Genomic DNA, 15,304 nt, shown 5'->3' on the forward strand with positions numbered 1-15,304 from the left:
ATTTGATAAGATCCTGCTCTGCTGTTCAGAGTTCTGCTGGGGCCTCATTGTTCGCGTTGCCCTGATAGATACAGATGATACAGTAGATTTAAAACACATAAATCCACTCACTGCTGAATTCAAGCATTCTTTATGCGGAAGATGCAGCATTTTCAGTTTTATCTTTAGTCATGTCTGTTTTCTATTACCGCAGCTAAAAAAAAAAATGTTTGCATATTTATCTAAACATACTCTAAATGTGCATTTATCTACAGCCAGCAGTATAATGAGTAACATCATACATGAAAAGAGCCAGGTGTTAACAAGCCTGCTTTGACTCCTACATGTCAACTGTGTTGGCCTGTTTAAAATGAAACACATGTAAAAAGTGGCTGGTCCTGATGTTCATTTCTAACACCAAACAGTTCACCAAACATAAAAGCAGGAGCCTATTTAAAGTGAATGTAACTTAAAAGTAAATGTAATGAAAGGTGCATGCTTTAGATCACAGCCTCTCTGGTGTTAACTGCCATGAAACATGACTTCAGAAATCAAGGCAGTGGGGTTTTTGAGTTCCAAGCTTCTGTAGGAAAAACACAAGATCTAACCAACATCCTTCTCCCATCGAATACATCCCGGCTGTCTTTGTGTAATAGTTGACACGGAGCCAAGTGTGGCTCAGGTTTAGGCCGTCTGGGCCAAAGCCGAAGGTCTGGACTTTAAGCCTATCCTGACTCCACGTTTCCCATCAGCAGCTGCTTCATGCAGTGACAAGACACCACTACAAAGGCTTTCTCCAGCTGCTTCCACATCTGGGGCCACAGAATGTAGCAGTTTGTGTATGTGTGCATGAGTGAGTGAGTGTACCAAAACCCAGTAATTTAAATGCTGCAGAACCTTTGTGAAAGGATGCTTCAAGAATTTGACAGTCTGTATTTATGGTCTCTCTGTACCAGGGTATATCTGCTTCTCTTTGTGCTCCTGTGCAAGCATAAATCAAATCTTCTCATCTCTGTCTTTTATTCTTCTTCTTGCTTCATGTGCCTCTGCTTTCAATGCTTAACACAAGTTCACATGACGGGACTTATGACCAAATCCTCTCTTGTATGCAGCATAAGTTCACAAAGCTAAGTTTACCAGTCTGCTCTGTTGCTGTGTTTACTGTATATCTGACTACATTACTATGGAACACTGTTTGGCATGAGGGATTAAAAACAATATACAAGACACATGGCTTGTTTTGTTATTTGTTTTTATTTCCATTTTAAACTTAAAAAAAATATAGGCACACTTTACATATTAAAATAATGTTCTCCAAAACAAATATGAACATCTCTACATTAAGTATAAACACATTCAGAGGCAAAAATTATTTATATTTAATATGTTCAGACACTTGCTCTCGGTCATCGTCCACCATGTAAGTGTTGAACTGTTATGGTTCAATTCAGAACACAAGATAAGTGATGTGATCAAATCTCTCCAGGCAGCATGTAGTTTTATATAGAACAGGCCCTTCTTTAAATAAGATTGTTGAAATATTATAAAAACAAAGCTACAATGTAATGTTTTTTCTTGAAAATTTATTATATGACCTTCTGTATATTAGCACAGTTGTCCCATTGTTCAGGTAATACATTCTTAACACATACATTTTTTAAAAAATTGGGACATTTTTACCACTAACAAAACTGGGCCTTCTGTAATAGAAATATAAAGTACAATGTATTTATTATATAAATTAAGCGTATACTGTAATGTAATGTAACAAGCTTAAATCTCTTAAAACTTTTCTGTACAACATATTGTCTAATGACAGCCAATCTGTACAAAGTGTGAAATATATAATGTATACTCTGTAAAAAGAAACCTAGCAGCATTAAAGGATTAGATAAATGTATGATCACATGAGAGGAGTAAGATATGTTCAAATGCAGGAGTAAAACTGATTTTTAGATGTTTTCATAGTATAACAAAACCCAGATTGTTGGGAGGTTGTGATGGATGAGTTCACATTGTTCTTTAGCTATCCATTACTGAAAAATAACATCCTGGCTGTATAGCTCCACAGTTAAATTGATATGTGCAGCTCAGAAGGACAAAAATCCAAAAACGAAAAAAACTTAAATCTTACACAAAATCTGTCTTTGGAAGAAAGAAATTCTCCGTTTCAGCCTGTTGATACGGCAAAGGAAGAATATATGCTTTTAGTGACACATTCAAAGACTGAACAGACACATCAGTAGCTTTATCGATAGAGCACATGCATACATAAACATACAGAGTTTTTGTTTTTTCTCATAGGTCAGTAAAGGAATTTAATGATTAAAGAGGAGTTGAAAATTTTATACAAAGAGGAAAAAAACAGCTTCATGACGGCAAAGAATGTGGATTTTGACTGTATTACCTTGACATGAAAGTCCAAATGTCATCCAATTCACAAACACTGACAACAGTGAAAGGAAACACTGGTGAAACACTAGTCAAAAGAAAGAGAAAGTGTTCAGTGCAGCCCTTTACATGAGTTCAGGGCAAGTTTTCGTGGAAACAAGGGGAACGGGGGAAAGACGTGGTTCAACATTACCACAGAATCTGTCACAGTGGTAAAGAGAAGTTATTTAACCAGAGCGTCATGGTGTATTCAGATGTCCACACTGCTCAAGTGTCCTAAAGTAAAATGGCTAAATCCTCTGAGTGGTGGTGTTCTGGCTTTACAAATTTGAGATAAGCTGGTGGAGGACTGGTGGTTTTCCATTTTGGGGGTGAAGAGTTTCTGTTATCTTCGACAGGCGTATGCATTAATGTTTTTGATTACATAAAAGCCTATGGTCATGGGAGGCATAGCTATTGTCCTTCCCGCCCTCAGAGTTTTAGGCTTTAACTCAGGGAATGTCTCAGTGTCCTGCATGAGGAGCTTCTCTCCATTCAGCTGGACGTGTCTGCAAAGAGGAGACAAAAATATAAAGATTAAGGGTTGTTGCTTTGCCTGAGAGGTAGATTGTTACCCGTCCTGTAACCGCAGAACCATTAAATAAACAAAGAGGAACAGAAAGAATTCACAAAATAAAGATAGAAGTCAGATTGTTTTTTTTCTCTTTTTTTCTAAGTGACTGATGGCATTTGTATGATTATCTCCCTGCATCTGCAGCCAGGTGGGAGAAAACTAAAACTAATCTGAGAGACGGAGAAGCCAAAATGAAAACTACTGAGCATCTGGCGGTAGGTACATCCTTAGACAAAGTATCTAATCCCATTAACATTGGCTGGATAGTAACCTGATAAAGCAGGAGAGGTGATGGTTTCCCTGCCTCTCTGTACTCATCAGAAGCAGTGTCCAGTCCAGTGTATCACCAGGATGTGTAGCACCAACATGCATCTGAGCCAGCTGATGAACAATGAGGAGCTGGATTACACATTCCACTTCCCAGGCAGAAGGAGACGTTGCCCTTCATTTACCACCACCAGCTGCTCAGTTACTTTTACAGACTTATTACTTGTCAGATAGAAGGACCTGGCTCCAGGAGGAATCTGGCCCACTGCTACAAATATGTATCCACTGCTGGGTTTTCAGTTGTGTTCATTTTGGCTCTTATTTCGCTGTAGAGATCTGGTCAAAGTCACCAGACCTTTTATTTGACCCTGAACAAATTGTAGGTTCTTTTCACACTATATTTATACAGAAACAAAACTGTTTCTGTTTTTACTTGATTAAGTGACTTTTACCAGCTGACAAAGGAAATGCCAGCTAAGACTATAAAATGGTCAGATTTTTCATGTAAAAAGTGCATCAGTCAGCAGGATCAATGCTGTAGCTGCTCTCAAACCTTTCTGCTAAAATAGATGGATAAAATATATGGAATTCAATAAAAAATAGATAAATAAATGAAGAAAAAAGTTAGTAGACTTGAAGTCTTTTCATGTGTTTTTAGTGTCAATGATGTCAGTAAAGGATGATCTTTAACTTCTCTAAACTCGCTCAGAGTAAGAGAAAGTGTGTGTGCTTGCCTCAGAATTAATGGTTCATTAAATATGACTTTTCATCCTTAATGAAAAGTTTCAGCATAAACTTGATAGCTTAACAGTATATAGACGTAAGACTGATAATATTCAGCTATGTTGATTCAACCACCGTCCGTCAGGATTATGTTTCTGTCAGTTGTACACTTGGGGGTGCTGCTGTTACAGTTTTGTAATTAAATAGTCTCATAGCTGTGTAAACTGACCATTTTCTGTGAGATCAGCGGATAATGAAACCTTACCTTAACATATTAGAGTCAACTCCATTAAAAATATACATATTTCTAAGACTTAAAGGAAATATTTGACTTCAAGTAGACATTTTTCCCTGTTTCTTAGATTAACACCAAATAATTTTCAAAACTGAAAGCATGTTTTACATAATTTTATGCTTGTCAAAAAAAAAGAAAAAGAACGCAAAAAAACAAAAAAACTAACTTTGACTGAGAAAATGTTGCTCTGATAATTTATATTTAACATACCACAATGTAAAAAGTTGACATTCCGCAAACAGCCAAAAACTGTCCTTTTTAAAATGTTCACTTTTTAAAAGAAAATAAGAAAACTAGACATGTAATTCAACTTAAAACTAATAAAAAACTTTAGTGACAAGTTGACTGCTGAGTTTATCTGTTATGTAAAAAATGGAATTTATCTTTGTGGAAAGACCAATTAGTCGTCATGTTTTAGAGGCATTAACAGTTTCATAATTAACTAATCTTTTTCTGATTTTAACTCTTGGTATTACATGACTTTAAAGTAGTAACAGTTTCAAACAAAGAACTAAACAAAACAAAACAGAACAAAAAGCAAAGTAGCTTAAAAAAATTACAAATGAATGATAAAAAAAAAAATTAAATCCATTTATTAATACATAAAGTAAATAGCAAACCAGTCAGCTTTGTTGATTTCGTTAATCTTAATTTCTTTGATTATCTGTAGATTAAGTGCTTATTGTAAAAAGATAAGATAAGATAAGATAAGATAAGATAAGATAAGAGAGGATAAGATAAGATAAGATGAACCCGTTATTAGAAAAAATTGTGCTGCTGTAAATGTAGATTTTTCCCTTTTTTTTTTTTTTGTAAATTTTCTGACACTGTGAAATTTATGATGTTTTGGGGATAAAGGCCAGTGGTCTGGAGTTTTTTTTTTTTTACGAGAGGCAATTCAGTAAAATATCAAATAAAATTATGCTCAATAATGAGAAGTTCCGAGTCAGTCTGAGCTGTTCAAAGCACCCCTTCAGCATACATTAGCCTGAACATTTTAAAAACTACCACTACCAAGAAATTTATAGACATCTGGTGTTGGTGAATTGATTGTTAAAGTCTCATGCGGTGCCTGTGGTAAAGGCTGGTAAAGGAAAGCACTTAAGGACAAAAAACGGCACATCATTAGCTAGCTCGCCTATTAATTGCCTTGCAATCCTGTTCCAACACCTAAAACATCCTCCATCATTACGCATTTATTGAAGGACCATGCTTGAGCCACCATTAAAGCCATGTACTGGTATCGTATAACACAAAGACAGACACACACACAAACACAGTCCTGAGTCATTAGGTTGTTATTCCAGGATTTGGGCTTAAGTCAAAGCAAGAATAATAGGCCAGGGGCTTATAAGAGAACGTATGAGACTGAGACCATAAACCTTTTATTTTAGGGGACATTTTAAGGAAATGGGAATTATATGACTTTAGTATATAAAGTGTAATAAGTCATAGTTGATTAATGACACTGAGAAAAGCACTGATAAGTTAAATGTAATGAATGTAAAATAAAACAAATCCGTTCATAAAACATCTACTGACGGATATAAAAACATACTCAAACAATGTCCTATGAACATGCTGGCACCCTGTGAGCGGCTCAGTGCTTCAAACAATTCCTTATAAAACCTGGCTGGTAGGTTTCAGTGAAGCAGCGCTATGCATAATAACATTCTGAATAAATAGTCGACCTTAAGGAAATGTTACTGACAAAGAAAAAAAAGGAAAAATTACATTTGAGCTTTCTTTTTAAATTATTATTATATTTTGCAGCATCTACTGTTTGTGTAATTTCAGTTTCTTTTTCTTGCTGGATAAGACAAAGATTAGGCTACAAGTGTGTGTTTGTAAGCTTTTGTGTAGTATTCATACAACATGCTGGCTCAGTATTAATTATTAGCCTCGGTCATAAAATTAATTTAATTTGATTTGTAGCATTTTTAAAAAATCTGGGTTTCACACCCCATAAACACTGAACTCATAAAATTACTCATAAAAATTCTAATTCTCCTCCTCATCTCAGTGTATTTTAGACCTTTTCCTTTTAGAATAGTAATTTTCACAGCTACGATCTAGGCTCTCATCATTGGAGGTAAACAACATGGTTTTAGTGTTTTTCTCTTTTGGATTTCCACCAGAAGAAATAAAGGGAATAGAGTCGTGCAGCCCTGATAATGGATGCTTTGTAGGAATGTTTGCATTGTAGGTTCAGCATAAAAACATTGTTGTACGGATGGAAAACAATGACTTATTTTCACCGTATATGTATGTGGGGTGAAAAAGAAAAAAAAAACCAACAACAAAAGAAAAACTAACTTGGCTCTTAGTCCATCGGTGCCGTAGGGTTGCAGCAAGTACTGATGGACGGTCTTGTTCCGTAATGTTCCTGCCAACTTGATTTTCTTTCTTGACCGATGCAGATTGATGATGTAGATTGTTATGGACCCCCTCATGTAGTTGTGACTGAAATGAAGAAGAAAATGATAAACAGCACATCACTTTTCATTCAAAGTAAGATGACTAACAAGACAAAACAAAGTAAAATGGGATCTTCTCCACATCTGTTACTGTGATTCAATATATATTACATTGCCATGTTGAATAAAATTCTCTATAATTAAAGATGACTACAAAGAGCAGAAACCCTTTGATAGCTTTATCACATATAGTAAAAAAACAACACAACTCCTTGATCTAATCTGGATCAAAAGGCTCGCTGAAACTTATTAGAAGGAAAAAGCCTGTTCATATAGGGAAAGCCACTCAGCTGCAAGTTACCCTTTATCAGGGTCTACAAGCTAGTTATCTATATTTAGTACAAACCACATTTTATATTTGAAACCTTCATCATTCTAGTACAAACAAAAATCTGCCCTTTTTTCATACAGTATTAAATATTAAAACTTGCAATTGACTGATCCAGGGTCAGATAAAGGGTGTGAACACAAAGAACAACACTTCTTGAGTTACACAGACAACAGTGTTTGAGTCACTCTCCTTTGAGTAAAGCACCGGGGACACAACTTAATAAGAATACTACCTAAAGGTAAATAACAGAGCGAGACAGATAAGACAAACATGATAAAATCTAATAAGGGCCCAGAAATGAGGACAAAGACAACACAGCTGTAGTGAATACCACATGTCAGTCATAGTGTTTAGGGTCAGGGCTAAATGGTCGGGTAGACATCTCCGTAGTTACAACCTCAAAAACTCATATCCTAACATAAGACTTGGTTTTTGGTTGAGTGTTTATCTTACTTTTAAGCACAGGATTAGCCATTATTCTGTTAACCTTAATTAATCAAGACCGCAAACTGCCTGATATTTACCAGAGGAAATAAAGAATAAAGTAGTTTGTTGTTGGGAAAAAAGTCTATACCTTCGATCTTGCTCTGGGTTAGACCCTCAAAACCAGATTTTTGAGAAATGTGGACTGAGTAATAGATCCATTAGTTAGATGGAGGAAGAGACAATGACCTCTCAGGCCTTTCAATTGATGAGGCTTTAAGAGATGGAAACCAGTAACATAGACTTCCTTTGTTGCTGTTTTATGTTTAAGCATCACTGGAAAGCAGAACAATTACATGAAAACCACTAAATGGCTGAAAGGGCAGCAAAAGTAAAATATTTAAGATAAAAGGACTTTTTATTTACTGTCCAGTCAAACCACCAAGAATACAATGGTTTGTCTACTGATGGACAGACCGTGAAGACACACAGTAGAAGAGACAATGGCAGCTGAAGTTGCTTTGGATCCGAGCGGGAATGTTTTACAACCTTACTGTCTAATCATGAATCCAGAACTGACTGGTATGTCAAGAGGAGCCTAGCAGGAGTGAATGCCGATTCTTCACTTCCAAATTCACCGGGTGACTGAGCCACTGCACTTGTTGAAAACTATGTCAAATATATGCATGTGTGTTGTTTGTATCCAAACTCTTAGCTATTTATCTCCATCTATCTGTCTAGCTCCCTGCTATTTTTCCAAGAGATGCTCCACCTGTAAATGAGCCCTGTCTAGGGAGAAGCCGTAAGTCTAGCCTGTTGCTGACAGCCACTGGCCTGGGTTAAATGATAACCTTGAACAGGCCATGGTGGCACTCTTTATCTTCTCCCGGCACAGACTGCCTTATTGTCCCTCCCCTTCCCCCTCAAATATCCCCCTTCAGCCAATCTGAGATGGAATAGAGGCCTAGCACACCTTTCAGCGGCTCTTTGACAACAGGGAGACAGAACCCACGCACCTGATAAGTGATACCCGTTAAGTTTTATAGACTCTCAGCTGTGAATGAGCGGGTGTCCACAGACTGCTTATTTATGAGAAGCCAAATGGGCCGACTGGGGATTCTGTTCTTCCCCGCTAGACAATGAGCCTCAGGTGTTTGCAGGATGATACGGTGAGTTATTTAAACTGCAAGAGTCTGTTTTGTATCTAAATCTTTAAGGGCATTCCCTAAGCATTACTACACTGCCCTGAAAGGCTATAGCCTTACATTTAAAAAAAGAAAAGAAAAAAGCTGCAGTGTTACATATTCGACACAAAAATGGTTGTACATACTTGTAGTAGCTGGTACAGTGGGCGTAGATACGCAGTTTGTCCCGTATCACTCGCCCTGGTTGCGGTTTCCTCTGCAGTCCAGCTACCCGCACAGCTAAAACTCTTGGGCCAACCAAACGCTTAAAGACCAGAGAGAACCAGTAATCCTGTGTAGACACATGTAGAAAAAATCATTTGGCAAAACGTTTCTGCAAAAATGAGTAATTTTCTAATCAATATCCTTGAAAGGGAATAAAATTATTCTTGTTTAAAGATATAATACAAAAACAGTGTATATATTGACTACAAAGAGTTTAAAAGGGTTGCCAGTTTAAATTATATGAGGGGAAAAAATAAAGCAAAGCAAAAAAACAAACAAACAAACAAACAAAAAATATGTATAAAGGTAGCCCATACTATGACAAATGATTACCCAAAGGGAAAATTGCGCTACAATACCCTTTTTGTAAATCTAGCCTCAGGATTTCAGAATGAAATCTACTAAATATGTGTGTACTCTTTAACATTCAATACTTAGTGAAAGTTGACTGTCCCATGTGACACGCTTCATGCCCCAAACAATCCCTGACTTGTTCTGACTTGACAAGTCCGAAATATGACATCTTTAGAAAATATTGTGCTACATCATAAATTGCTGTTTTCTGTTATTATTGTTTAGTAGTCCACCACACTGAGTCTCACTCTACAGACTACACAGACTCAACACCTCTGAAAGAGACCCAGAACAACATGTGTTCCTCAGGAAGTTCCCATGCAATCCTGCATATGGCAACATTTAAGGGCTTCTTTTTTCCACGCAGGCTTTAACTTAATTTGCTGCCGAGGCATTGAAGAAGCAGAGTACAGTATAGAGCAGTATATTGTTTGCCACGGCCAGAGGGATGGATAGATGAATATATGACCAAAGCTAAGATCTATCATTATTATATAGTGTATAAAAAAAAGTAGAGATATAAGTCAGCGGTTTTATTTAGTAAAGATGGCTAGAACAAGTTATTACTTATCTTTTGTTTTTCTTTTTTAAACAAATAAAATAATATACTAATTAATGTAATCTACGACTGTGCCAAAATAACTGACCAGCACAGGAATAGGCTTGACATAAGTCAGAAAATTTTTGAGAAATATCAGACGATGCTATAAATCTTTAGCGGTCAGACCGTTGGCCTGTTTTCTTGTCTAACTGCCTGCTGTCTCCCCGTCTGCCCCAGACTCTCCCTCCCTAGATAGACAGAAAGACAAACATCTACTGCAGGAACAGTCATTTCTCTGAGATCCAATCAAAATACGATATAAACCAAATGGAGAGAATAACAGGCGGGCACCAGTAAACCAGCGACTAAAACACACAACTGATGCCAATCAACCCTCAGTCCCCTGGAGGTTTAGGTAATATAGCACAATGACACTGCAAATTGCAGTAAGCGGTCAGTGTTTGGGTAGACAACACAAATGAGAATTTGACTGCTTGACGTTCTTCCCTTTGAATTCAGTGATACGGTATGTTTTCAGAATCAGGTTGGACGTTCAAGACTTCTAAATGATTGAATTTTCTAAAATCCTTATAGAAGTAAATTTAATATCTTTATCACTCTGGTTTCCTATAAGATTAGAGCTGCACAGTTGTCAATATTGTCATTGCAATGTACGTGTGTGCAATAGTCACATCGCAGGTCCAGTAATGTAGGAGACAAATTAATGCAACATGTTCATTTGTTCATCTGTCCATCTACGACCTGCACACACAGATGGAGAGCTCATCCTTTTTCATCTGTAACTGCTCCAACGCGGGCAGTCGTAAATGAAACATGGTAGAACAAAAATTGAACTCAGGTCTTTGCACAAATAAAAGCAAGCAATGAAATATAACACCAAGAAAAGCTCTCAAATACAGACAAAACTTTTCTTCTAACATGCAGAAAAAGAGGTAAGACCGGTGCAGCCTAACTTATAGTGCCATTCAAGTCATCTATTGAAAATTCCTTTACTTTTTCATCTCACAATATGAAGTTTATTTCAAGTCACAATCTACGTTTTTCCAACTATGGTGCAGCCCTAGGAGCTATCAAAGATACAGGCAGAAATTAATCCAGTATAAGATAAAAATCAAAGCGCACCCAGAAATAGCTGAATCTATAAATTTACTGTAGGGAGGAAGGCTTCATTAAAGGACTGATCTCCAAGAGCAACCAAGTGCTGAATCTGTACGATTTGGAAAAAAATACACAGTCTTTCCTCTGTAGGTATCATACATCTTACTGCCAGGCAAGCAGATATCTTCTATTCAATGAATAAATTTGTGGCAAGATCATTGTAATTTTAAATAAGGAGTTTATCATCCATGTCTGGAGGAAGAAAACTAGCATACGTGGAGTGAAAACAACACAAAACCGGAAGATGACGTATGAATCAGACAGAGAGTTAAGGCACAATAAAGGGAGAGGAAAGAGGGAAGCGTGGAAAAAGATGAAGTGGTTGAGTCATTAAGTGGGCTTGGGGTTTTAAGTCAATTCTACCAATGGTGGAGTCACCCTATAAGGGATGGGGCCAAGTCATAAATTTCCTACGCAGAAGACAGGTTGGCCCTGCAGTGAATTCTCTCAGCAGGTAGGCTCGTGCAGCCTTCAGACATCCAGCCATGTTAAAAGCATTGTGATCCTAGCAGGAGATCAACATTCCCAGAGAAAATAATGGAGAAGAAGAGGGAGGAAAAAAGAACCGTCTTAATTAGTTCATATCTTTTAGTTAGACAGAAATAAGCACATTCCCACGGGAGAACTCATCAGGATTTCAGGGAAAAATAAATATCTAATTTTGCAAAATGTGAAGGATTTATGAACCTATGTAGTTAAACTGTATTTTGTCCTGTGAATATTCATTGTAGCAACTAAAATCAATCAAGCAAGTGTCTTTTAAGTGTCTCGACTCCATCATCTTTCTCCGTTATTGTGGAAGCAGTGATTTATATGCCATGTCATTAAAATAAGCCTCTCACTCCTGCTCTGCTTCAGCTGAACATACACCCTTTACAAAGTATTTAATAAATCTTTTTTATGTACTTGGCTCATCACAGCATTTTTTCTCTTGCTCAAACTTAGAATCTCTTTTAGAGACTAAATTAAATTAGTTTTGTGCTTAGACTATACATATAATTGGGGTATAAATGCCCGTCATAAAATGATTTAATATGTGTTTAATATGTGTTTAATAAAGAACACAACCAACCTGAAAACAACACCTCTTATACAAGTGCTGTTGGAATTTTTTTTCTCCCCTCATATAATGATTTTTCACAACAACTTACAAATATGAATATTGTGGAGTGAGCTATTTATTTCTGTCCCTGCATGACCGAACCACAGGGAAACTTGGCACTGGGCAGTTCAATTCCACACAGTGTTGCAGGCTATGTTGCCAACTTCACTGTGTATCAGAATCTCAGGTTGCAAATCTCTCACCAGTCAACTGTCCTGCACAGAAAAGCTCACAGTTATGATGGGGGGGTAGAGGGGGGTTGTGACACTGTCCTGAGCTACAGATAAAGGGCTAAGGTTACATGGCATTTCGCCCTCGCGTCCAACCTCTCATCACCACTAAACGCCTTTCATCTCAGCTAATAGCTCCCACGGGAAAGAGCGAGAGGTGACATCGAGCCACTGGGTCTTACGGAGGAGTTCAGATCCTAGCAACACCAGTCAGGCTACAGCACTCTCTTTTCAGCCGAGGACGACATGGTTTATATCCATTTTAATTCACTGTTCAGCTGAAATGAGAAGACTTACAGGTAGAGGATTAAAATGCTGGTCCACGAGGTGTGTGTATCCATAGTCAAAGAATGAATGACGCAAAACAACATCAATCCCCTGTACAGCAGCTGCACCGAGCGTGTTCATCCACCTAAAACAAAAAGTGAACACATACATAGAGACCAATATTTATATATATAATTGACCTGCAGCTAATCATCAGAATGAGATCCATAATATAAACTGCTGCTGTTGTTGTCTATATTAAACATAAATGTTTTTTAAAGAAATAACAGGATGATAACAGCACTTACAGAAAGCTAGAAGCATATGTGTAAGAGAGATTATTGACACCTCCTGCCCAGGCTGGCCCCAGTCCACCCAGCCACACCTTCTTGCCAGGAGCATGTGTGTTCACAACCTGCAGTAAAAGATGGCGATAAAGGAGTATTAATAAGGTCTACTCTAAAAATGAACTCTTTACTGCAGAATAATTCAAGATGCAAGTTAAGTGTCACTTCTCAGCTGTGAAGGTTTGTATATTTTTTGTTTGATAATAGTTTTTCTTTTTTAAACATTGCTAATTTTTAATGAGTTTGCAAGTTAATGAAGTCATTAGAGTTGGCAACAAAACGTTTCTGCAGTTGTGAGGGTAGGTTGTGCCACTAGAGGGAATGTGATTTATCACTTGTGCAGGTGTAACAAAATGCACACTTAAAGTACTGAACAGAATTAAGAAAGCTAAAAGCAAATGTACATGCATGTGTAAATGTGATGTGAAGCACTTTGTGCAGGTAACTGGATAATAGAAAGCAGTTAATATACTAGTTACATAGAAGTCTGGGGATCCAAAAGCACAACAAACAGATAAAATGAATGAAACCATTTGTACATTAAATTAATGAATAAATATGTAGATCAAAAGGCAGAAATGTACTTATGTAAACCTTTTGCCACATGTTAAAACAGGTTCTTCAAATTGCTCTTCTTTATAAATGTCAGTCACAATGAATTTGAATGTAATCACAAATTAATGTAAGAACTCCCTAAATTAATCATGAAACCTGAGTAGAAATATGTTTGTGCTGCAAGGTATTTGATTTCACAGCAGCAAACATAGTTTTAACTGAATACCTAATAAAAATGAATACTTGTTACTAAAGTTTAGAGCAGGAAGTAAGCTTTCATTTGAGGTGTCAGTTTTGGAATTACTAGCAGAACCCCAACTACTGAGAGGAAGTATGTAATAGAAGCTACCAATCTTGTTCAAAAGACACAATTTAGGTAGAGGTAAAACACAAAAACACAGCATTCATTCCTTCCTTGTGTGCCTTATTAAGTTAAAAAAATCAAATTCAATAAACAGGCTTGATAAAATCAAATTTGGACAATTTATTTTCAATAATACATGTGAAAGATATACAACAAAGGGAAAACAAATGTATAATTGGGTAAACAATTTGGTGCATGATAAAGTGAAAGTAAAAATGTAATAAGCCACCTGAATAATAAGTATTCTATAAAACAGAGTGTTTTGTTTTATGGTAAATTCAGTCTCACATTTTTCTTAATTTCCGCTTCACAATATCAAACTTTACTTGCTCTGAAAAAACTACAGTCTGGAGTATGAGGTAAGAGGTGCACATATGTTTTTATGTCTGTATGCATAACCTCTACATCTGGCCCCTGTTTTCAGTGGTCGACTTGTACTGCAGACTAAAATCCATCTTCTGTTACATTTTATCATTTTGAATTTTTGTTGTGGGAAATGGTTGTTTCTTTTTCTTTGAGGTACTTTGATGCTTTTTATCTTTTACGGATTAGCAAGGTTGCCTCGGCAGCTAGTGTTGATACTATTACCTCATGGCAGACATCACCCTTTTACCCCGAGGACTCACTCCTGCGGTTCGCACATGTGGCTTATTCATCACACAGACTATTTGTGGGCTGAATGATCCATAACTTGGCAAACTCAAAAGAAATACAAACATGCCTTATGATTAAATTGAATTATTTCTTCATATCATTACCTTCAAAACAGTCGTAAAGTCTCAGCTGACAACAATAAAAACTAAAAAGGAAAAATGGTTAAATGTCATCTGATAGCCATGCTTGATATTAATCCTATAAATACAACAGATATGTATGAGTTACTAAGAAATGATTTATGCTGTATGTATTAGTACCTTGGTGACTTTAGTAATCTGCTCCGTCAATGTGTCCAAAAGACGTGTTTTTAGGAAGTCTTCTGCTTTGTTCACTCTGCCATCCATGAAGTAACTGTAAGAGAAATGCAATACTACACTGTGATGTTGGCTCTTAGCAGGTTTCTTAAAACTCAAGCAATCATAATATGATTTTATATATATATATATATATATATATATATATATATATATATATATATATATATATATATATATATATATATACATACATATATATATACATATATATATATATACATATATATATATACATATACATATATATACATATATATATATATATATATATATATACATATATATACATATATATACATATATATATATATATATATATATACATATATATATATACATATACATATATATACATATATATACATATATATATACATACATATATATATATACATATATATATACATACATATATATATATATACATATATATATACATACATATACATATATATACATATATATATATACATATATATATAT

At 36.0% G+C, this 15,304-nt stretch overlaps 1 protein-coding gene across 1 annotated transcript; it reads right to left on the bottom strand.

Annotated features, from left to right (window-relative positions):
* Nucleotides 1-1,913: 1,913 nt before the first annotated feature.
* On the bottom strand, nucleotides 1,914-14,851 carry hpse2 (heparanase 2). The gene is made up of 6 exons (XM_079248945.1): nucleotides 14,762-14,851; nucleotides 12,890-12,996; nucleotides 12,612-12,726; nucleotides 8,830-8,975; nucleotides 6,585-6,731; nucleotides 1,914-2,918 (listed from the first exon to the last, which is right to left on the bottom strand). Exons 1-6 carry the CDS (start codon nucleotides 14,846-14,848, stop codon nucleotides 2,756-2,758), a joined length of 765 nt encoding a protein of 254 aa, XP_079105071.1. The 5' UTR covers nucleotides 14,849-14,851; the 3' UTR covers nucleotides 1,914-2,755.
* Nucleotides 14,852-15,304: the final 453 nt, after the last annotated feature.

Source organism: Telmatherina bonti, assembly GCF_933228915.1.
Source record: "Telmatherina bonti genome assembly, chromosome: 11".
NCBI lineage: Eukaryota > Metazoa > Chordata > Actinopteri > Atheriniformes > Telmatherinidae > Telmatherina > Telmatherina bonti.